Raw genomic sequence first — 21,795 nt, forward strand, 5'->3', positions numbered from 1 at the left:
ACGAGGGCCAATTCTTTGACAAGTATTTGCACATGCTTGTACAATGTTTTAGTAATCCCTCTTGTTTTGAGAAAATAATGAGACATCTCTTATCATCAACTTACGACCAAATCATTTCTTAAAACAGCAATTATGTTTAGATTGAAGTACACATTGATATTATGTGAACAAAACAAAGATTTTCGTTACGGTGTAAGATCAAAATCGTGCACGCCCGCTTAGTTAGTACCTATATCCGCTGTACGATGATACACTGTGATACCTATACTCAGAAATCCACCAAAATTCATATGCCACAAATAATTATGAACCAGACCATGATCATAGACACCTGTTAAGTTTATATTTGTTCAACTTGTGAAGAAGGAACTACATGTTGTAAGAATAGATGTCAAATTTATAAAGATGTTAAATGGTGTTGTAAATATTTTTCATACCATTATTCCAATAATTTATAACAATAAATCAGACACATTCTCAATTTTTTCAAGCAGATTTTGGACCTAGACAAATTTTAAGTTCCAGAGCTGTGGCACATTCAGGTGGAGGAGGGGGTTGGACCCCCCACACTATTTTTTGAACGATCAATTCATTTGAATTTCTCCTGGGGACACACACTTTTAAAAATGGGTGGATGCACCCCTGCAGTACCATTGCCAGTAGAAATATCTATCTGTATTCTTTTAAAAGAGTATTTCACAACTTAATAAAAAAAGACTCAAGTTCAACTAATGACAAGTACAAAAGCCGAAAAAGGAATATGTACTTGTACTGTTGAAATTTTAACTATTAATTTCAAACAGGATGTTAGAAATTGATAAAAGGATGTGATAGTTAACTTTCTTATTCTTAATATAGGCCAAACGTCTTCAAAGATGTTTTATATAATTTTATTTTTTAATTAGATGAAGAAGTGGCAAGTAGGGTAATTTCTATATGTTTTTTTGGTGAAACTTTTGTAATTTGAACAAACAGGATCCAATCTGGTCCCTTTAACGGTCTGGTCCCTCACCAAGATATTACCTGTCAGTTCAAATTGCAAAGTTTTACAATTATTTTATTATTATTGTTTTTAATGAATTTTTCATGTTAAACACATTATATTTTGCATGTTATTTATATTTATACAGTACATGTATTGTATTGCATTACGTACATGTATATATAACAGGCTATTATTTAAACTTGGAATTATTTTTAATTATGGAATTTGCTTGATTTCTTCTGTTTAAAATTTATAATAAATTTCATGTGTATTTGGTATTATAATCTTTTGAGCGGTAAATAACACTTTCCATGCAATGTATTTTGGTTAGATAGTGTTGTGCGCGGCACAGTACATTCTATTGAAAATAATGAAAATATACTATTTTCTTTGTAATAGAAAGTGTTGTGCGCAGCACAGAACATTTCAGTACAGAATAAACATGGAATTTATTAAAAATTTCAATAACAAGAAATCAAGCAAATTCCATAATTAAAAATAATTCCAAGTTCAAATAATAGCCTGTTATATATACTGTTTGTAATATACACATATTTAGAACAAGTGATCGTAAAGACTATAATAAATATTCTCTTATTGAAATTGCAAAGGTTAAGATTTATATTTTGTTCTTTATTAAAAATCAGAAATTGAATCTCTTTTGTCATTGGTCAAGATTAAAATTTGTCTTATGCATATGAATTTCATGGCAGTTTTCTATAACAAAATATTTTGCCAACTTTCTATCGAGAGGTACGCATATTAGCTTTTGACTTAATTTTTCGTGCCAAATTGTGCAAATTTTTTTTCTGTTTGATTTTGATGCCAAAAACAAGTTTCTGCTATAACAGTTACAATATATGATTTTTGTACAAAACATATGATACCTTAATTATTCCTTATTTTAAGGTCCCTGTCAGTTATTTAACTATAAACATAGGAATTTGCCAAATGTATTTATTTATCTTGTATTTGAATGACAGAATATAGGGAAATAGTGTATCACATTCCCCATACATACCATTGCATAACTAAATAAACATTGTTTTCAGTTCAGTCAGGCATGTTTCTGTTGGTTATAATTAGCCAAGTGTATACAGAACAGTTAATTTCATTTTAACATGTTTAATGATTGTCAACCAAAATAATTTTTGTTAGAAATGATTGCTTTATTTATACATGTATAAGATGTATATAAATTGAAAGCCTACTTTCACAACAGATTCTTATTCTGAAAATTTATAAAGTACCAAAAACACAAATTTTCAGAATGCAAAAGGGTTTTAACTCTATTAACCATGTTAACACAGGTTCAAAATTATTATTTTGAAAAACACAAACTTCTACATTAGAATATGCCTGTACCAAGTCAGGAATATGACAGTTGTAATCGTTTCGTTTAATATGTTTGAGCTTTTGGTTTTATTATTGGATTGGGAACTTTTGCAGTTTGAATTTACTCAGAGTATGCTTTTTTTGTTATTTTACATTTCGAATAATTATACTTTAAAAACTAGAAAACACATGCACTTGTCTCTTACATAAATTGAAAGAAATATAACAGATAATTGATTTCTACTTTCAGTGAAGTGCCCATTGTTTCTGCGAGGGCCAATGTAATGTTATATGATGACCCTACTAAGAAATGGGTCCCTGCTGGCAGCGCCCAACAGCAGGGTTTATCAAAAGTACAGATTTACAGACATACAGGAAACAATACATTTCGAGTTGTTGGTAGAAAAATGGCCAATCATGAGGTTAGTAAACCCCTTGTAAATTTAATTTAGATAATATTGCAAACTTTATCTTGGTTGATGGGAATCTAATTTTGATAAGGTTGATATAATGACCATAGAGAGCTTGAATATTGACCTTTTGACATTAGATTTGTGTGGGTTAAATAAAAAAATTTTATGCATACAATGTGAAAAAAAGTTACACTGTCCTCAAAAAAGACATAAAAAAAATCTAGTTGGTATTTTCATCAATAAATTCAGTCTGACTTTTTATTTTATTTTATCTTTCATGGAAGAATGATTTTGATTAAACCTTGTATCAGAACAATGATGCATTTCTAGATAAAGCAAAAATTTCACAATAGTTCAAAAGATGGAACCTTGGCTTTCTCTTGCTGATCCTTGAACTAACTTAGCTAGCTTATGTCCCAACTCTGGGAAGGTAATGAGCTTTCTGTTATTTTATTGTAAGAAAATGCCATATTTGTGTCCTAGATTTATGTCAAACTTGTTTATTTTTGGTCATCATAGTGTTTCATACATATATATTTCACAAGATATACATGTATATGTAAAAATGTCAGTTCTAGCTTTTGGCAATGTCAACAGAAAAAATACACAATAGATTTGCAGTAACTGCATTCAGGAAGCATTTTTCCCAAAAAGCCTAAGCCAAACAATACTGAAAGCTTTTATCTACACAAAATAAAGCAGGAAGATACTTAAAACAAATCAGACGCACCTGTGGATATTACTTCCTTTATAGCGGAAACCTTGTTTCCTTCATAAGTTAACTTAATTAGATAAAATTGTGGAGAACAAGGCAACAATCTTTGTGAAAGGTTATGACAGTTTACAAGTTTCTTGTAGGAACTCACTAATGCTGACATGAAAAAGATATAAATGTTTGAAAAAAAGAACTTTTAAATTTTTGAAACATATGATAAAAGTCAAATTTTTTTCCTTATCTTTTTTATCACAATTTTTAAAGCTTATGTTTAAGACAAGAAAATGTTAAAATTTTGTAAACAGAGTTAAACAATGCTGAAGCTTATGCAGTAAAATCTGCACTAGTTTATACAAGGCTGTTTCAAAATTGATTGTAGTGTAGCGGAAACGAGGCACTCAAATTAATTGATTGTGGTTGTTTGGTTTTAAAGAATTTTAAGTAAAAGGAAAATTTAATATAATTATCATGGCTATTTGCCTGGCTGTGGTTTTCTTATGCCCTTCATGCTTTCAGCACTTAGTTAAATATAATTTAAATCAATCTTTAAAAAAAAAAAAATCCTAAAAATGCTCCCATTGTTCTGATATGTTGAGCATTGTTGCAAGTTAAAAAGCAATTGATAGTTTAATTTTGATTTGATTGAATTCATATACTCCCTTTTCAAAATATTTTAAAACAAGTTGCACAACTATGAAAGCTGGCCACAGTTGAAAATAGAATTGATCAGAATGACCTCATAATACGTATACTGTAAATTCTGAAATTATTGCGAGGTTTTTATTATTGGGAAAATTGCAACAGAGAAACGCAATTATTTAAACTCGCATTTAAAAATATTTTATAGAAATTAAAATCGCATTTAAGTCTAAAATGACAAAATCGCAAAAATAAATGCACGCAATAATTTCTGAATTTACAGTATATATATTTGTATTTCTAGGTAGTGATAAACTGTTCTATACCAAGGACACTAAAATATAACCAAGCTACACCTACATTCCATCAATGGAGAGATCAGAGACAAGTTTATGGATTAAATTTTGCCAACAAAGAGGATGCAGAAAGTTTTGCTCAAGCAATGAAATCAGCACTAGATACATTACAACGTAAGTTTGAACACCTTAAAAAGGAGGCATAGATTATATAGGGGAAAGCAATTCATCTTTATTCCGTGGACATACTGAGCATTTTTGTTTGATTTACTGGCTGTAGTTTAAATGTTCAACTGAGTGCAAATTATCTATAGGAAGACATGATCAAAATCCACTGTACATATTTTCTGAAAATAGATCCTGACAAAAAATTGATATTTCTGTTTGCCTTGCTGATTTTTGCCATTTGAAGTTTATAATGACAGGGAAGCATATTTAAAGATTTAATTTATATATCTTTTCAATGTTTGTACAATTACAATATTCTGTAATTTTAGAATAATTTCAAGGTAAATGGAGGAAATTTTTTCAAATTATTTTATTTTGACAGCCAATATTCCTTTGTTTTGATATCATTGTCCAATAGTTAATGGGTTCTTTGGTAAATGGATAGGTACCTATGCCATTCAAATATTTAAAGTTGAAAAAAAACAATCCTAAATATGTGTTCCTAAATCCTGAAATCATTTTTAAGTTTTCCACATGCCACAACCTGTAATCTGTTATTCAAAAATGTTCACAACATCACTGGTTCTAACTGCAATAACATGTAACTTCAACATGACCATGAATGGTTATGTACAGAGAGCATGTCATGATGACGTGTTCCTTACATTAGGCTTTAGATTTAGCATCGCCGTTCTAAAGGTGCTTTTACATGGTACAATCTCTAATTTAATACCCTTGTATTCAATCTTTCATAGTTATGTTCACACAATACAATTTTTTATTGGATTAAGGGACGACATCAAAAATTCAATGTAGGATAAAAAAAAATTAATTCACTTAATTTTTTCATGGTGCGATTTTTGTGGCAACAACATTATAGGTTCAATTGAGCGGCATATCATGCCCTCATCGCGCAACTCTTTATAAATGTAGGTATAATTCTAAATTCTGTTGTGTAATTACATCTAGGCAAAAGGGTTGAGTTATAGAGTCATTTAAAAAAAAAGTTCAGTAACTTGTATCTTTAGGCAGATTACTGCAATTTATAAACTAACAATTGAATTTTTAATAAGTAGTGATGATCGGTTAACTATGACATGCAACCAAAAAATGGCTTTTAAGGGGGACTTCAGTGAACTTCAGAAGTATTTCATTAGTTTATCACATATCTAATATATATACATGTCAGTTCTGACCTACATTGCTTAAAATGTAATTTTGTACTTTATTGTGGAGCTGATATTTTGAATTAGATGTATTTTATTCACAGAAGCTAAAGAAGGTAAATTTTCACTTTTAAATAAAACTTTTGCTGGTTGCCATGGCAACAAGGTCCATGAACACTGCTTTTCTTTTCCTTTATGTATAATATTTGTATAACAAAAATGGAGAATATGTTTATTTCAATATGTATATGCCTTGAATTTATGCATAGATAACCAAAAACCAGTTTTTGAAATGTACTGTAAACAAATTTTTTATGGGGGGTAATAATTTCTCAAAATAAGATATTTTTAATACATGATGTTTGGTACATTAGTTTTAATTTATTTCAAATGGCGTTCAAATTTTTTGTTGTAAAGGCTAAAATTTTGGAGGATATACACATGTAGTTCAATTTTCATGACATCATTGCAAAGGTTTTAACCAAATCACTCTAATCTTTGTAATATACCCTATTCCACATAACATTCATTGTTAGTCTACCTCTAGGAGTTGTTCATAATAAACAGTTGTTATCCCTACTTATATAACCAATGACATTCTAATACAGCTAACATATGCATTGGTTGTTGCTTTTCATTTACTAGAGAGAAGTTCAACAAATTGGCTATTTTTTTTTTTAGCTATTAATGAACATGTATATACAATTTATATTTAGAAATATTTTAAATTGCTTGAAGTTTTTTTTATGTCTAGTAGCATATATCTTTCCTGCATATTCAGGATAAATGAGATATTGAAAGGCTTTTTTTAGTTTTCTAGAACTAAAATTTATGAATAAAAGTTCAGACGTTAAGAGCAGTAATTTGGTCTCAGTATTGTACATGTACAAGTATGAAAATAAGATGTGATATCACTGGTACGATTGCCAATGAGACAACTCTCCACCAGAGAACATAAAGTTCACAACTATAATTCACTGTACAGCCTTCATAAATGAGCAAAACCCATTCTGCATAGCAAGCTTTAAAAGACCCAGAATTAACAAATGTAAAACAATTCAAGTAAGCTCTAACTCTAACTGCCTGTAAGCTTGTTTTGTTGATTTATTTATAGTAAACAACAATAGTGAAAATTGGTATCACTATATAAGTATAGATATCCTATGTCATTGTATGTTGTTGTATGTATCAGGAAATCAACATTGTTTGTATCAAGGTAGTGAAGTAAAAACTTCTTCCTGTATAAATTATAAACTTACTAGTTATATTACTGAGGGTCATTGTTTTACTGTACATGATTTGGTTTCACTTTAGGGCTGTTCCACTTTTGACAAAGTATTTACTTTGACCCTTTGACAGTGATATAAAAAATTCAAAAAATTTGAACCAACCATTTTATCAGAAATATTACACTGGTTATATAGCAGTTTGACAAACACTGATTTTGATCATCGAGAAGCTTAATATTCCCTTAACAACACAATGGAATTAAAACGTTTAGCTGATTTTACAGAGTTATGTCCCTGTAGTGTTAGGTACCACCTTAAATATGGCCATGAGTGGTTGCATTTTCCTTACAATTTTTTAATAAGTGTAAAACGAAAATTTGTATTTAATGGGTGGATAGGGTCTTAAAATCTTATAAATTGATCCACCTCCCTAAATTTTTATTCTCACATGACCCTAATTATCTATGAATAGTATGGGTGTTGTAGTGCATACTGAAACAAAAAAGCAACACTGAGTCAAGATAAGACACAGGTTTGTAACATATTTATTCAGGCAAAACCAGTGATAGTTGACAATGCCAGAGGGAAAAATCTCTATACATGTAACAGTAGATGTTTACCTTTTAATTACTGAACTAAATGGTTACCTTTAGATGTATGTTATGGGGTTATTAAGTTAATGGGTTGCTGTCTCACCATCGAATACCCCACATCTCCTTTTATTCATATAAACAATAGTGAATTTATATGTTTGAAGGAAAACAATGACCTACAGCAGCATGACTTTTAAAATGAACATCATCTTTTGTTTCATGAACAGACCTTTATAGACAATAACATTATGTTTGTTGACTGTGGAAAATCTAAATGCAACATAGAAATTAGGAAATGTGGTATGATTTCCAATGAGACAACTATCCACCAGAGAGAGACCTTATGATGTAGATGTCATTAAATAAATGTTACTGTATGACCTTCAACAATGATCAAAACCAATACAGTATAGGAAGCTTTAAAAGCTCTCAACATGACAAAGTCACCTGAAATAGCCAATGCATAATAATTTTAATACACTGCTTGCCCTATTAGGATAGGTAATAAATATTGTTTTACTGAGTTGAAGATGGTCATTCTATTTTAAAACCAATAATATAAATCTATTTTGACTACATCCTGGAGTGGTTATAGAAGACAGTAAATAAACAAATAAGCCATTGTCAAATAAGTCAATCATGGAGAAGCATGGGAAGGTGATTGTCAGTCATAAAAGTATGGGAACACTGTTTTAAATTGTTTTTATCATGAAAGCTCTATTTCTAGTTACTTCCTCAATTTAGTTTGAAGTAAATTGTATATTGTCTTGCTAAGTTTCAGTGAAATAATTGAGGTATTGTTAAATCATAAAAGTTTTCACCTTTTTATTGTGTTTTGTGGTTTTATGCTACACTGTACATGTTATTAAAAGCTAAATGAACATGCAGGATTTTAAAGTTTTATTGTCCTTAATTTTATGCAGTAAAAACTTAAATCTTTAAAACTTTTAAGATATGGTGTTCAAATTGGGGTGTTATTCTAACACAGTCTTATTCCTGTGAGGTGTGAAAGATGGGTAACTTTCCCCTCATAGGCAAGAATAGAGAGGATTTACAGGTATATGACACCTCTTTTCCCCCACCCCAACCCCTTTATCAGAGTTTGAAATTTTTAACACCTGATACATTCTTGCGACCTAAAATTGATGCCATCTAGAATTCTACAACAATTTCTGCAGATATAGTAAAAAACTTTATTTTATCTCAAGTGGTTTGATCTTTATATACATATAGCATTTGTCGAGCCTGTGACTTTTGTCGCAGAAAGCTTGACATAGGGATAGTGATCCAGCGGTGGCGGCAGTGTTAGCTAACTTCTTAAAAGCTTTATATTTTTAAAGGTGGAAGACCTGGATGCTTCATACTTTGTATATAGATGCATCATGATATGAAGTTTCCGTCAGTCACATGTCCAATGTCCCTGACCTCATTTTCATGGTTATGTGACTACTTGAAAAAAAGTTGAGATTTTTTTGTAATGTTTAATTCTCTCTTATAATAAGTAATAGGATATCTATATTTGCAAGGTCCTCATGTCTGTCAGACAGTTTTCACTTGACCTCGACCTCATTTCATGGATCAGTGAACAAGGTTAAGTTTTGGTGGTCAAGTCCATATCTCAGATACTATAAGCAATAGGTCTTGTATATTTGGTGTATGGAAGGACTGTTAGGTGTACATATCCAAATGGCATGTGTCATCTAACCTTGACCTCATTTTCATGGTTCAGTGGTTATAGTTAAGTTTTTGTGTTTTGGTCTGTTTTTCTTTAATGTTATGCAATAGGTCTACTATATTTAGTGTTTAGAATGATTGTAAGGTGTACATGTCTAGCTGGCCGGTGTCATCTGACCTTGACCTCATTTTCATGGTTCAGTGGTCAAAGTTAAGTTTTTGAGTTTTAGTCTTTATTTCTAATACTATATGTGATAAGTAAACTATATTTGGTGTATGGAAATATTTTATGATATATATATATCTGTCGTGCAGGTTTTATTTGACCTTGACCTCATTTTCACAGTTCATTGCTCAGTGTTAAGTTATTGTGTTTTGGTCTGTTTTTCTTAAACTATAAGCAATATGTCAAATAACTTTGTTGTATGAAAGAATTGTTAGCTGTACATGTCTGCCTGGCATGGTTTATCTGACCTTGACCTCATTTTCATGGTTCATGGGTCAATGTTTAGTTTTCTTTGTTAATGTTAAGTTTATGTGACAGTTGTAATAAAGCTTTATATTAAGGACTATCAACATAATATCAATTATTAGTAAAGTTAACAACTTAACATATTTAGTTTTGTGTTAAGGTCAGTTTAACAGAAACCACTTATGATAAGTCAATGGTATTTGGCATGCTGTTTAATTAGCATTGGCACATTTCATTTAAATGGAGATTATATAGCTGGGCACCTGCAGTCATGTTTACTGTAAATTCAGAAATTATTGTGTGCATTTATCATTGCTATTTTTGAAGATTGAACAAAATTCAATCATTGCAGTATTAGAAAATACTCAATACAGACATACCTATCAAATATGTGATTTCTTTATTTTTTGAAACTCAACAAGTTGCATCCTCCTCATTAATAAAAAAAAAATGCAATAGTTTCTTAATTTACAATGATTGAATATGAATAGGTTTCAAATTGCACATTTGACAGATATTGTTTCTGTCTGTTAATATTAGGTTAGTCTGTTCCATACCAGATTAAAGTTTTCAGTATTTAATTACAGTATTTTTTAACAAGGAAGTTGTGGTCAGATCAACATGAAATTTGGTACAGATGGTCAATTTGATATGAACTTTTATTATATTTATACTGTTTCCTGACTCACTGATATCATGGGAATGTGGGAAACCAGTAAATTTCAGGTTAAATTTCTAGACTATGAAGTTGTGATATCTTTAGCTAATTACTTAGTTTACATGTTTACTGTAGCTAAAGTGGGTGGTTCACAACTTGTCCTATGGGCCCATATTCTTGCTTCACATTTGCAAATTTATTTGCATTGTCCAGTTTTAAAAGTATATTCAAGTTCACTTAAGCAGTAACAATGTTTGTATCAGATTTTTGTTGCAGTATTAATGCATGGGAAAATAGATCTTATTTCTTGGGGCAATTAATCATCTGTATTTTTCTGGTATTAGAAAGCTGCAGACTGCATCAAAGGTAGAGCTGGATATATGTGATCACTATTAGACATGTGGTTACTGGCCTGAACACTCAGTTTAACTTAAGATAGTGAATTGTAACTGATTTTCATATCATATGAAAGTGTGTGACAATATCACATGGCATACATTACACCAATTGAAAATCATAAGCCTGGTTTGGTTGTCTGTAATTAAGGGACTCAATAAATAGAAATAAGAAGAATAAATTCACTACAGTATTAGATTTTTTAATTAATTTTTTTCAGAATTGGCTGCACAACATGCACCCCTTCCTCCACCACAAGGTCAAGTTCCTCAAGCTTATAATGCACCACAGCATGTTCATGAAGAACCTGAAAGGTTAGTACTAGATAATGAGTGTCGAGATAATTACTATTTCCTGAAATTATATATCTCAAATTTCTTAATTTGTTAACTTTCATCACAACTGTTTTATAAGTGAAATAAAAAATCTAACTATTATTGTATCTATCTATACTTGTACATATAAATTAAAGTTGACAGGATGTAAGAACAAAAAGTCAGTTAAAAAGGACTTAACTCATCAGATCAATACAAAGCAGAAAGACATCTTACAAACAAAACAAAAAATGCAGGGTATTAATAAATCCCAACAACAAAAAAAACACTTAAGTACAGATCAGAGTACTCACAGTTTTTGACCGCTAGTTCAAAGCCAATAACAACTAATAAAAAAAAACTAAAATGGTTTGAACAGATATCTGAAATTGTATAAAAAAGTAAAATAAAATAAAAATATACAGAACTCTGATGAAAATTCTTAGCGGAAAATCTGTAATCAAATGGCAAAATCAAAAGCTCAAACACATCAAACCAATAGATAACAACTGTCATATGCCTGACTTGGTACCACCATTTTCTTACATAGAAAATGGTGTATTAAACCTGGTTTTATAGCTAGCTAAACCTGTTACTTGTATGACAGTCACATAAAATTCCATGATATTGGCAACCATGTGTGAACAAAACTAATAGGTAAAAATGTCAAAAACCACTTCACTATTAGGCTGCTGTTTTCAGTACATGTATTTATGGGAATCAAACCCCAATTTCTAAAATCATGTGACTTTGTTTAATATCAACATTTCTGTTTACAGGCATCCACCTCATCCAGGTCATGTGAGACACCCATCAGGGGGAGGTAAGCAGGTTTTAAATGTTTATCTAATTATAATAAAACTCCTGAATAATCAGGAACACACTAAGCTTAATCTGAAAATACAATGTAAAAGGACCTGAAGTTTATCAAGTAGCAGTTTCCCTATCTATTCATTATTCATACATGATTGATTAATTTGGTAGAAGAAGGTATAAGAGTATCTAATGGATTAGCGACTGTCATTCTGACAAGGTAATTTATATACTTTCCAAGAATCTGTCTGATTGCATTAAGTTTATTGGTCCAGATAGGCATGCATGGAATTTAATTAAATGATCAATGATGCATCAAACTTTTTAAAAAGTTTTATAGATTAGATGGAATCATTCATTTGTGTTTCCAGTACCTTGTGGAAATTTCTGCCACGGTTGTCAGTTATTTTGTGGAAAGTTTAATTATCTTGGAGTTAAAATGTCATATAGTTGTCTCTAAAATGGAATTAGTTCGGAGAATTTTTTTCTGTTTTAAGTTTGAGAAAGTAATCTTGCTTATATAAAAAAATAAATCTTTTACAGTGTCAGCTGCAAAGTGTTTTGACCTCTTTTCGGCATCTGATAACTAAAAAAATACAAGAAACTTTGCCCAATTTTGAAAGTGTCTTCCCTTGGTACCATGTGTGTTTTGATGGAACAGCCCTAAGTATATAAATCCAATTATGAATATTGTGCTGAATTTAATCACTTAGCAATGTAATGTTTTAGGAGAATGTTTAAACAGAAATAAAAGTGCTTCACCTTGTTTTGAAGTGCATGTAGAGAATTAAATGTCATGATTGAACACACCTATTTACTTTTGTTCCTTAATTTTAATGTATTTTTTCTTCTGTCATGTCAGTCAGGATCTATGCCTTTTGATTTTACTATATTTCAGTTCCTCAATATAGCAAGGGTGTTTTATATCGACAGTCCTCCATTCCTAGTGATGACCCAAACTATTATACTTCAACTGATCAACAGCTGTTTTCAAGGGCTCAGAGTGATCCAGAATACTTTGGTACACCCTCATTATATTTTGGTTCTCAGCAAATTGTCAAAAGAGAACCCAATGAGAAGAATGAATATATGTCAACCCTTCAAAATATTGATGGTGCTCCTGAGCTGCAGCATCAAATGCAGTATAACACAAACTATTCCTTTTCAGCTTCTCAAAATTGCTCTAGTCAACAAGCTAGTTATTATGCTCCATCTGTTTCAGCTCCACAGTATAGCCAGCCAGGTCCTCCACAGCCACAGTATACACAACCTGCTGCTGCTCAGGCTCCTCCTCCCGCACCAGGGCCACCACCTGGAGCTCCCCAAGCCCCTGCTGCACCCCCTGCTCCCCCAGCACCTCCTGCTCCTCCTGCAGCACCACCTGCACCTCCACCTCCTGGACCAGGAGCACCACCACCTCCAGGACCAGGTGTGCCTCCACCTCCTGGACCAGGAGTACCACCACCCCCTGCGCCACCACCAATGCCAGGTGCTGGGTCCAGTCCAGCTAAATCAGGAGGAGGTGGTGGTGGAGGAATGGGATCCTTGGCAGAAGCTTTAGCAAAGAAATCAAGTGCCCTGAAACATGTAAATCCTGATTCCAATGTAAGTATTAAGAAATACTGCGAATTCATTATTATTCTTGGAAAATCTGGTTTAATCTTTGTTTATTGATAAATCAAACTTTTCAATAAAGTACAGACTTTGTTTACAGAAATTGATAAAACCAGGGAAAAGATTTATTACAATGTTTCCATAGAAATACAATTTTTCCTCCTTCCTAAAAAAATGATTTTTATCAGAAATTATATTTGTTTTCTTAAAGTCTGGTGTATATGTCTATAATTTAGTAATTTTGTTCTACTGTTTCAGTACTAGTGAATATTTTTATTTTATTAATCTTTATTTAAATAAATAGATGGTAATTGTTCAAAGCCAATAACATCTAATGAAAAAATCATGAATCCAAGGCTAAACTATCAATCAGTACACATCCAACACCCATTGGATTTAGTGTAAAGATGTCATTATATAATTAACAAGCAGAGAAAACATGATCTTGGGCAATATGAAACTATAAGTATCAACAGATTGATATTCAGAATTCAGAATGGTTTTATAAGAAATGCCTTTGTCCCTGTGAATTATTGTCAGAATAAATATTTTAGAATTAAGATGTCACATAGATATTGTAAGCAATTAAGTATACTTCACAATACTCAACACAATACAAAGTTGTTTTGCTGATAAGTAATACTATCAGCCTTGTATAACAGTATATTAATCTTTAATTAAACTTATATTTCTTATCCTTTAGGATAATGCTGCTAGACCCTCATCGGCTGAACCTGGTAGTAGAGGGTCTAATTCTAGTACTGGTAGTGGTGGGGGTGGAGGAGGGGGTGGCGACTTTATGTCAGAACTACAGAAAAAGTTGAATCGAAAGAAAAATGATGTGGATGGTGTACCACAGCCTGCACCAGAAGTTAAGGTATGAATTACATGTGACTGTCATACAAGTAAGAGGTTTAGCTAGTCTTAAAACCAGGTTTAATTCACAATTTTCTACATTAGAATATGCCTGTACCAAGTCAGGAATAGGACAATTGTTATCCATTCGTGTGATGTGTTTGATCTTTTGATTATGCCAATTTTCTATGGGGCTTTCCTATTTGGAGTTTTCCTCAGTTTCTGTAGTTATGTTATTTTACTTTTTCAATGTTATAGTTTGACAACAGACTACTTTCTGTAGTTATAAAGTAGCCTCCCTTGCAAGGTTGTCTAAATATTTTATCTATATTATCACTATAAAATGATATGGTAAGATTGCCAATGAAACAACTATTCTCTACAGACATAATGGAGTAGAAGTTAGCAACTATGAGTCACTATACTAGCCTGTCAACACTGAGCGTGTATGTTTAAACCCTGCTTTAAAAGGCAAACTCTGATCTAAAAGGCTTCATATTGTGTCTAGCATCTGTTATTTTTCAATATGAATATGCAGACAGCCAGATAAATGATTTATCTCGTTGTAATTGCATATTTTGCATGATAGAATCAAATGTTTTCTTTGTTTCACTAGAAAACCATTAGACATCTTGATGAGTTTGGGTCAAACTAATTAATGTTGATTATTAAAGTTATTAAAAAAGAGTCAACGTATTTGCCATCACAAAGCCTTCATATGCAATTTTATTAAGAGCTGAGACAAGTGATATAGACCGTTGGACGACAGATTAATTCAAATATTGATATTAACCAACAGACTACTTTCAAATTCATGCATTTCCTGTACATTTCCTGTGTGCATTGCTTATATTATTAAAACTGATTGTTCAATGATGTCATTTACACCAGCTGACATCGTGTCAATCAGTGTAACTTATTCATAAAAAAAAAACAACTTGAGTCTATCCTTTTCAGGAGTCAGCTTCAACAAACAGTTTAGACAGAAGGCAACGAGATAGGTCCTCTGGTCCCCCAACAAACAGGGTGCCCCCAGTAAATAATGGAGCAGATTCTCCTAAAATCAGAAGGTAATTTATAGTTTTGTACAAGAGTCTCACAGGTGTATTCATAGTTGACAAGGCTCAAGGACTTGATAAAAGTGGATATTAAAATGCAGAGTTTTTTTTGACACAAGTTTAAAAGTTTAAACTATGGCAAAGTATATTTTGATTGTTTGTAGTTTTGGTTTAATAAATAAATTCTACATCAAAAAACATAATATGATATAATGTTCTTAAATTATTTTATGTAAAATTTAAATGTTGCTGTTTAATATCTGAGATATAACGAATATCAGTTATGTTTCAACTGTATTTTTAGCAGTTTAAAACCATTCGCTTCTCCGTCATTTAAGTGAGTAAAATATTCTAGTTCTAAGAAACAGACTTTCTTCTCCACTTGTCTTTGTCTGAATTATTTCACATTTGCTATACTCACTTTTGTCAAGAAGTGATTTACATTATCGTTCTTTGTCCGCCATAACTGGACATCACAAAGGTTCCCTTAAAATTTTGGAAGTCATAATAGAAAATATCTAACGCCACAATGGGAAAATGATTTTGACACCATTGTTCAAGATGTGCAGATTCTTGGGTCAAGCTTAGCAGATTTCAAAATAGCAATAATGTCTATTTAAATACTTAATATGAAAAGTTATTTTTCACTTTTCTACGTTATACCATACAGTGAATTTTCTAATTTACATGGAAATATTGTTTCCAGTCAAATTAAGATCTAGTAAATTATATATCTTGTGCTATCAACATAAATTTCAAAATTGTGATACGATGGTAATTAAAAATATCAAAATGTCAACCATTATTTAATTAAAACAAACAGAGATTTCTTCAAATCTGGCACTATAATTTCTAAAAAAACTGACTTTGCATGTTAAAAATCTCTGATGCATCCTTAAATTCCTCAAATACACTTAATTGAACTTATGCAACAAACTGTCTTTATTATACAAATAATAAAATTCTTATGAATAAACCTATTGACTTCCTTTGTCAAGTGAAATTGTGACACCTTAAAAAATGTAATGCGATCAGTTATAGTACTTCCTTATTTCTATTCAAGTACAATCAAGAGATTTCAATTAAAATAATTTTTACATACACACACTTATGTACTTAAGCATGTAATTCTATAATTTTAAAGAACTTTCTCCGGGACACTCTTCTAAATTTCTAAGTTTTATTACTTTTGCAAATAGAAATGATGATAATGTATAAATATTCAATATGACATTGAAAGTTATAGCTGAAATATAGGTAGGAATTTAAGGTAGTATATATAATATTATGTAGAATTTGTACTCCACAAACAAGGAAACTTAACTTCATTTTTATCTGTACTTGCTAAAGTATATGTACATTGTATAAAAGTTAACCAGTATTGATTCAAATATCTAATACTGGCTGAGTATTATAACAGCAGAACGATTGAGTGTGTAGGTAAATGTAGAATCTTTGGTCAGCTTGTTTGTTAGCTGAACTGTGAAATCCTCATTAGGTTAGGTATAGTACCCTTCTTTCTTAGTAGTCTAGTCCTGCAGACAGATAGATTAGTTATCTGTCAGACTAGTCTTCTCTAAAAGGAGGGTAGTTAATATAACCTAACCTAATAATGACTTCATAGTTCCGTTAGCAAGCAAGCTAACCAAAAATGTTAACTTTATCTACGTACACACTCAATGCTTTCTGCTGTAGTAGTTTTAGGTGATCTTGAAATTCTTTATTCAAGATTATTCATTTATGATTTTTATCAAGGCTACAATTCCTTACAGTTTGTATGGCTTCCATGTAAAAATTAGGGAATACAATTTAAATTGTTTTATATCACATTGTATTGGCAACAACAACAAAAAATGATCGCAGTCTAAAGTTTAATAATTTAATTTTGGATGTAATGCGTCTTCTGATTGGCTGATGTTATTTTGTTATCAGCCCATAGACATAATTAAGTCATGTGACCGTGATGTCATCAACGTTTTTTCATGATTTTGTACGGTTTAAAATGGAATTTAGAATTAAATTATAAGAAATGACTGTAATATTTTTTTTGTCTATTCACGCGTTATTCAGTGTGTACCAAATTTTTTATGTTATTTCGTCATAGACAGAAAAAATATTACAGTCATTCCTTAATTAATAAAATATCACTGATAAAAGTGAAATAACTTGTTGATTATATGTAAAATGTTCATTTAAGTAGAAGTAATGCTCAATAATGTATTTTTTTGTGTTAACAGGAGAAAAGATTCATTAAATCCACCTCCAGAACCATTATCCAATGGACCAACAAATTCAGCATTAGACAATTTAAAAATAGAAATTATGAACGAAGTACGACTAGAACTACAAAAAGTCAAAATGGAAATCATAAGTGGTAAGAAATTTAGAATATATATTTGCTCCTTCAAATGGTAGAAAAAAATATATGTAGACCCTGTTGTTGTCCCTAAGTGTTACCTTCCTCCAACAGGAAAACATATGTTTTTGTTATTTCTTGTTTGCTTGAAAAAAATTGATAGAAAAAATGATGTTTATATAAAATATTAGGAAGTTTATAATCTTAAAAGATTACATCTCAGTGCTACTGTTCAAGGCTTCAATCTTTTTACAATTTGTATGTTTTTAATGCCTCATGTATGTAGACTACCACACACATTAAGAACATTTGCAACACCTTTTATGCCCCACCTACGATAGCAGAGGGGCATTATGTTTTCTGGTCAGTGCTTCCATTCGTTCTTCTGTGCGTCTGTCCATCCGTCTGTCCCACTTCAGGTTTTATTTTTTGGTTAAGGTAGTTTTTTATGAAGTTGAAGAAACTTACTACACATGTTCCCTTCGATATGATCTTTCAAATTGTAATGCCAAATTAAGAGTTTTTATCACAATTTCACAGTCCATTGAACATAGAAAATGATAGTGCTAGTGGGGCATCCGTGTACTGGGGACACATTCTTGTTAAGGGGTCTGAGATAGATTAGATTGTGTTCCTGTTTACCATATCTTTTTCCAGTGTCCCGGTCCACTCAATTAACAAAAATTTCCATTTGTATTTCTCATCTTTTATATGAAGAAATATTTGGAAATAGATTTAGGCAAACATAAATTTCAATCAAGCTGTTATAATTTCTGAATTGCTTAAGTCATGAGTTTTATTTAAAAATTGACATTTTCAAAACGATTACTGTTGTGTTTATCTTTTTCAGCTATCACATATGTTAATTTATCTTTTTCAGCTATCAGAGAAGAGCTTTCAGCAGCACACAGATGAAAACTAGAACAAAGACAAAATTGGGATCAAAATCAATGAATCATCAAATGGTGCTTACAGTGATTCTGGATTGACCAGTATGCTGCTGTGTAATATTGTCATATGCAATAGACCTGCTTAGAATGTCATCCCAGTGAACAAAGCTCAATTAACATGTGATTATAATTTGTATAGAATTGCTGGTCAGTGATTGGAGGATGATTTTCTAACTTGGTCCATTGCCATAATTGACTGGTACTAAAAATGTGTGTTTCAACCAAAGACAGCAGTTACCAGAGCTATTCCAGTTTTAATTATTTTAATGTACACAGGAGAGTGAGAAAGGGGAAGTAATCAAGTATTATGGATACATGAAATGCTTTGCTCATGTTTTAACAAGTATTAAGATTATCTGCATATATCAGAAAGGTTATAATCATGTAAAACATTTATTTAATATAATCACTCTCATATGAAGTTTTAAGTTTTAATTCTAATAATATGAAAAGTTCTATACCAAGGTTTTTTCCAGCATAATGTTTTTATCATTGTTAAACTTACAAAGAAATACTAATACCAAAAGTTTAAATACATGACAAATCAACTGGTCGTTTTAAGTTCAAATTGAGAAAGAAAAAAGTAAATATAAAAATTTCAAGGGTGTCCAGTACCATTGCAAATGAAACAAAAAGTTAGCTTTAAGAACAGTTGGGCAAAAGTTTATTTGTTAATATCTAAACTTTCCATTGATTTCTTATTTTAGAACTATTATCATTGCCATAGTATTTTTCACTTCTTTTCATTTATTTGTCTGATCAAAGAAGGCAAATATATGAATTATGATTTTTTTTCTCACTTTAATGATCTCTTTTCCTTCTATATAGATTTTAAAATCTTACAGTAAGAATCAAAATTTTTGTATCAGATTTATGTAAATATCTATATTTAAGTATAATAATCAGCTTATCACATAATAGGTTTTATATGGGGAGATTTGCTTGGTATTTAGTTGTAGAACCTTGAAGTTTTTTTTGTTCATTTGATGATAACAGTTTTTTTGGGGGGGTTGGATAATATGTGCAGCGCTGCAGCAAGAGTTTTTCTCGTTTTTGGCAAGTTAAGAATACATAAAGCATATCGCATGTAGTCTTGAATGCATATTTGCTTTTAAATATGATCGTATTCCATAAAGATCCAACTCAAGAAGTGTAATAATAAGGCTTCTAAGAATATTTATCACAGATATTTTCACAACTATTAAATTTAATCATTATGATCAAAAAGAATATTTATTTTTTTATTCATGAAAGCCAAAACTATACATGCATTACACCAAACAGAGAATGCTTTGAGTTTTGTTGTTCTCAGGTTTAAACTTGCCATTCTGCATGTCATTTATTTTTCCGTATCATTTATGGTCGAAATTAGATAAAAAGCTGAGTGTAATTTTATATCTTTAAAATAAAGATTTATACCAGAACTTTGCTATTTCTAACTAATTGTCTTGCATTTAGTCCATTCAACTTGACTACTGATGACCTAATTAAATATGTGTAAGGGATTAAGGGAGGCTATATAAGGAAGTTGGGAATGCACTGTCATCGATTTTGAATACTCTAAATTCAGAAATTATTGCGTGCATTTATTATTGCGATTTTGTCATTTTAGACTAAAATGCGATTTTAATTGTTGCGATATTCAGAAAAAAACTCTTTGATTCACAGAAAAAATTTCAAAATGCGAGTTTAATTATTGGGATGATAACCCTGTTGCATTTTTCGCAATAATAAAAACATCGCAATAATTTCTGAATTAACATTAGTATTTTATAATAAGTAATAATTAGAAAGGCTAGTGATCAATACAAATTTATGTTTTTTCTTAATTCAATTTTAAGTGTAAAGTAGCCCATTTATTTGTTAAGAAATATCTGTTGAACCTAGAAAATGGCATGTTATATGTTTTGATATTAAGGAAATCTTTTGAAACCTTATACAGTATGTAAGATGTAAATGTGTAATGGGATAATAATCGAGTATGTATAACATTCAAGAATCTCATTTGAGGTTGTGATTGATATTTGTGATAGCAGGAGTTTATAGCTGGATTTATCGAATATATGGGATTATAATTATAAAGAAGTAGCATGATTTTATGTTATCAGAGAGGAGTTATTAATAACCACTCGGTGTAAAATGATTTTGATGAAAGGCTTCCATTATTGTATTACTTAGGAAAATTATAATGAGAAGGTGTCTTTTTGTAGCTGAGTTGTTCAATTTTATTTAGTGTTTGAAGATCCCTACAAGTTCTATATAAATGCTATATAATTAAATATTTGAAATTTATAGGGATTCAATATATAAAAAAAATATTGTGAATAGCATTAAAGAACATTTGACATGATTTTTCAGTTATCTACCCTTTAATAATAATAAATACATTTCTTCCAAACTGCTATGAACGTCCTTCGGAATTGGCAAAGATTTCAATATTTAACATTTAAAATATCCTGTAAAAATAGCTTTTGTTCCTTTACGTCTTAATACTTAATGGGCAAGCAAATATGCAAGACTTTTGAAATGACTTGGACAAGAAATTTAAATCTACAAAACTTTCAAAATGGCTGCTCCCATTACAAATGTACTTGTATGTTGTAACAAATATTTCTGTAGATAATAGCACTGTACATAACCCATAAAGAGCACATATATGTATATTACAAAAATCATTTTGCCAAAACACATGATCCAGGACTATGTATATGTATGTTATTGTATAGCTTGTTATTTTTATTACTATGAAAGGCCAAGCCTTGTGTTATTGAATTTTGTTGTAGATTTTTTTGTTCCTGGAACCAAAGGTTTGATAGACCAAATATAACAAATCTCTGTTTTTGGTTGATTTGAAGCAAGAAGGAATGCACTGGTTCTACAGTGTTCAAAGAGAAGTTTCTTATAAATGATGATGGCTCTTTTTTTTAACATAAATTATTCATTTCAAATATTTTAGTTATGATTTTGTTATTGCGAAAAATTGTAACAGGATAGTTTTTGCAGAAAAAAGATTCTCAGTGTTGATAGCATAACTTTAATCATTTCCTTAAATCTGAATAATTTTTACCTTAAGGAGGTTCGCGGGTATAAGATTTT

At 30.7% G+C, this 21,795-nt stretch overlaps 1 protein-coding gene across 1 annotated transcript in view; it reads left to right on the forward strand.

The window, feature by feature from the left end:
* LOC139516342 (vasodilator-stimulated phosphoprotein-like) overlaps positions 1-21,795 on the forward strand; it is a 32,566-nt gene that overhangs the window by 8,876 nt on the left and 1,895 nt on the right. Inside the window, exons 3-13 of the mRNA XM_071306396.1 lie at positions 906-925; positions 2,571-2,742; positions 4,392-4,557; positions 10,960-11,053; positions 11,833-11,876; positions 13,089-13,471; positions 14,184-14,357; positions 15,293-15,405; positions 15,698-15,730; positions 17,631-17,767; positions 18,630-21,775. Coding sequence (XP_071162497.1) covers positions 906-925; positions 2,571-2,742; positions 4,392-4,557; positions 10,960-11,053; positions 11,833-11,876; positions 13,089-13,471; positions 14,184-14,357; positions 15,293-15,405; positions 15,698-15,730; positions 17,631-17,767; positions 18,630-18,664 — 1,371 coding nt within the window. The 3' untranslated portion in view covers positions 18,665-21,775. The remainder of the gene's footprint in view (positions 1-905; positions 926-2,570; positions 2,743-4,391; positions 4,558-10,959; positions 11,054-11,832; positions 11,877-13,088; positions 13,472-14,183; positions 14,358-15,292; positions 15,406-15,697; positions 15,731-17,630; positions 17,768-18,629; positions 21,776-21,795) is intronic.

The sequence above is a fragment of the Mytilus edulis genome, chromosome 3 (assembly GCF_963676685.1).
Source record: "Mytilus edulis chromosome 3, xbMytEdul2.2, whole genome shotgun sequence".
NCBI classification, from domain to species: Eukaryota; Metazoa; Mollusca; class Bivalvia; order Mytilida; family Mytilidae; genus Mytilus; species Mytilus edulis.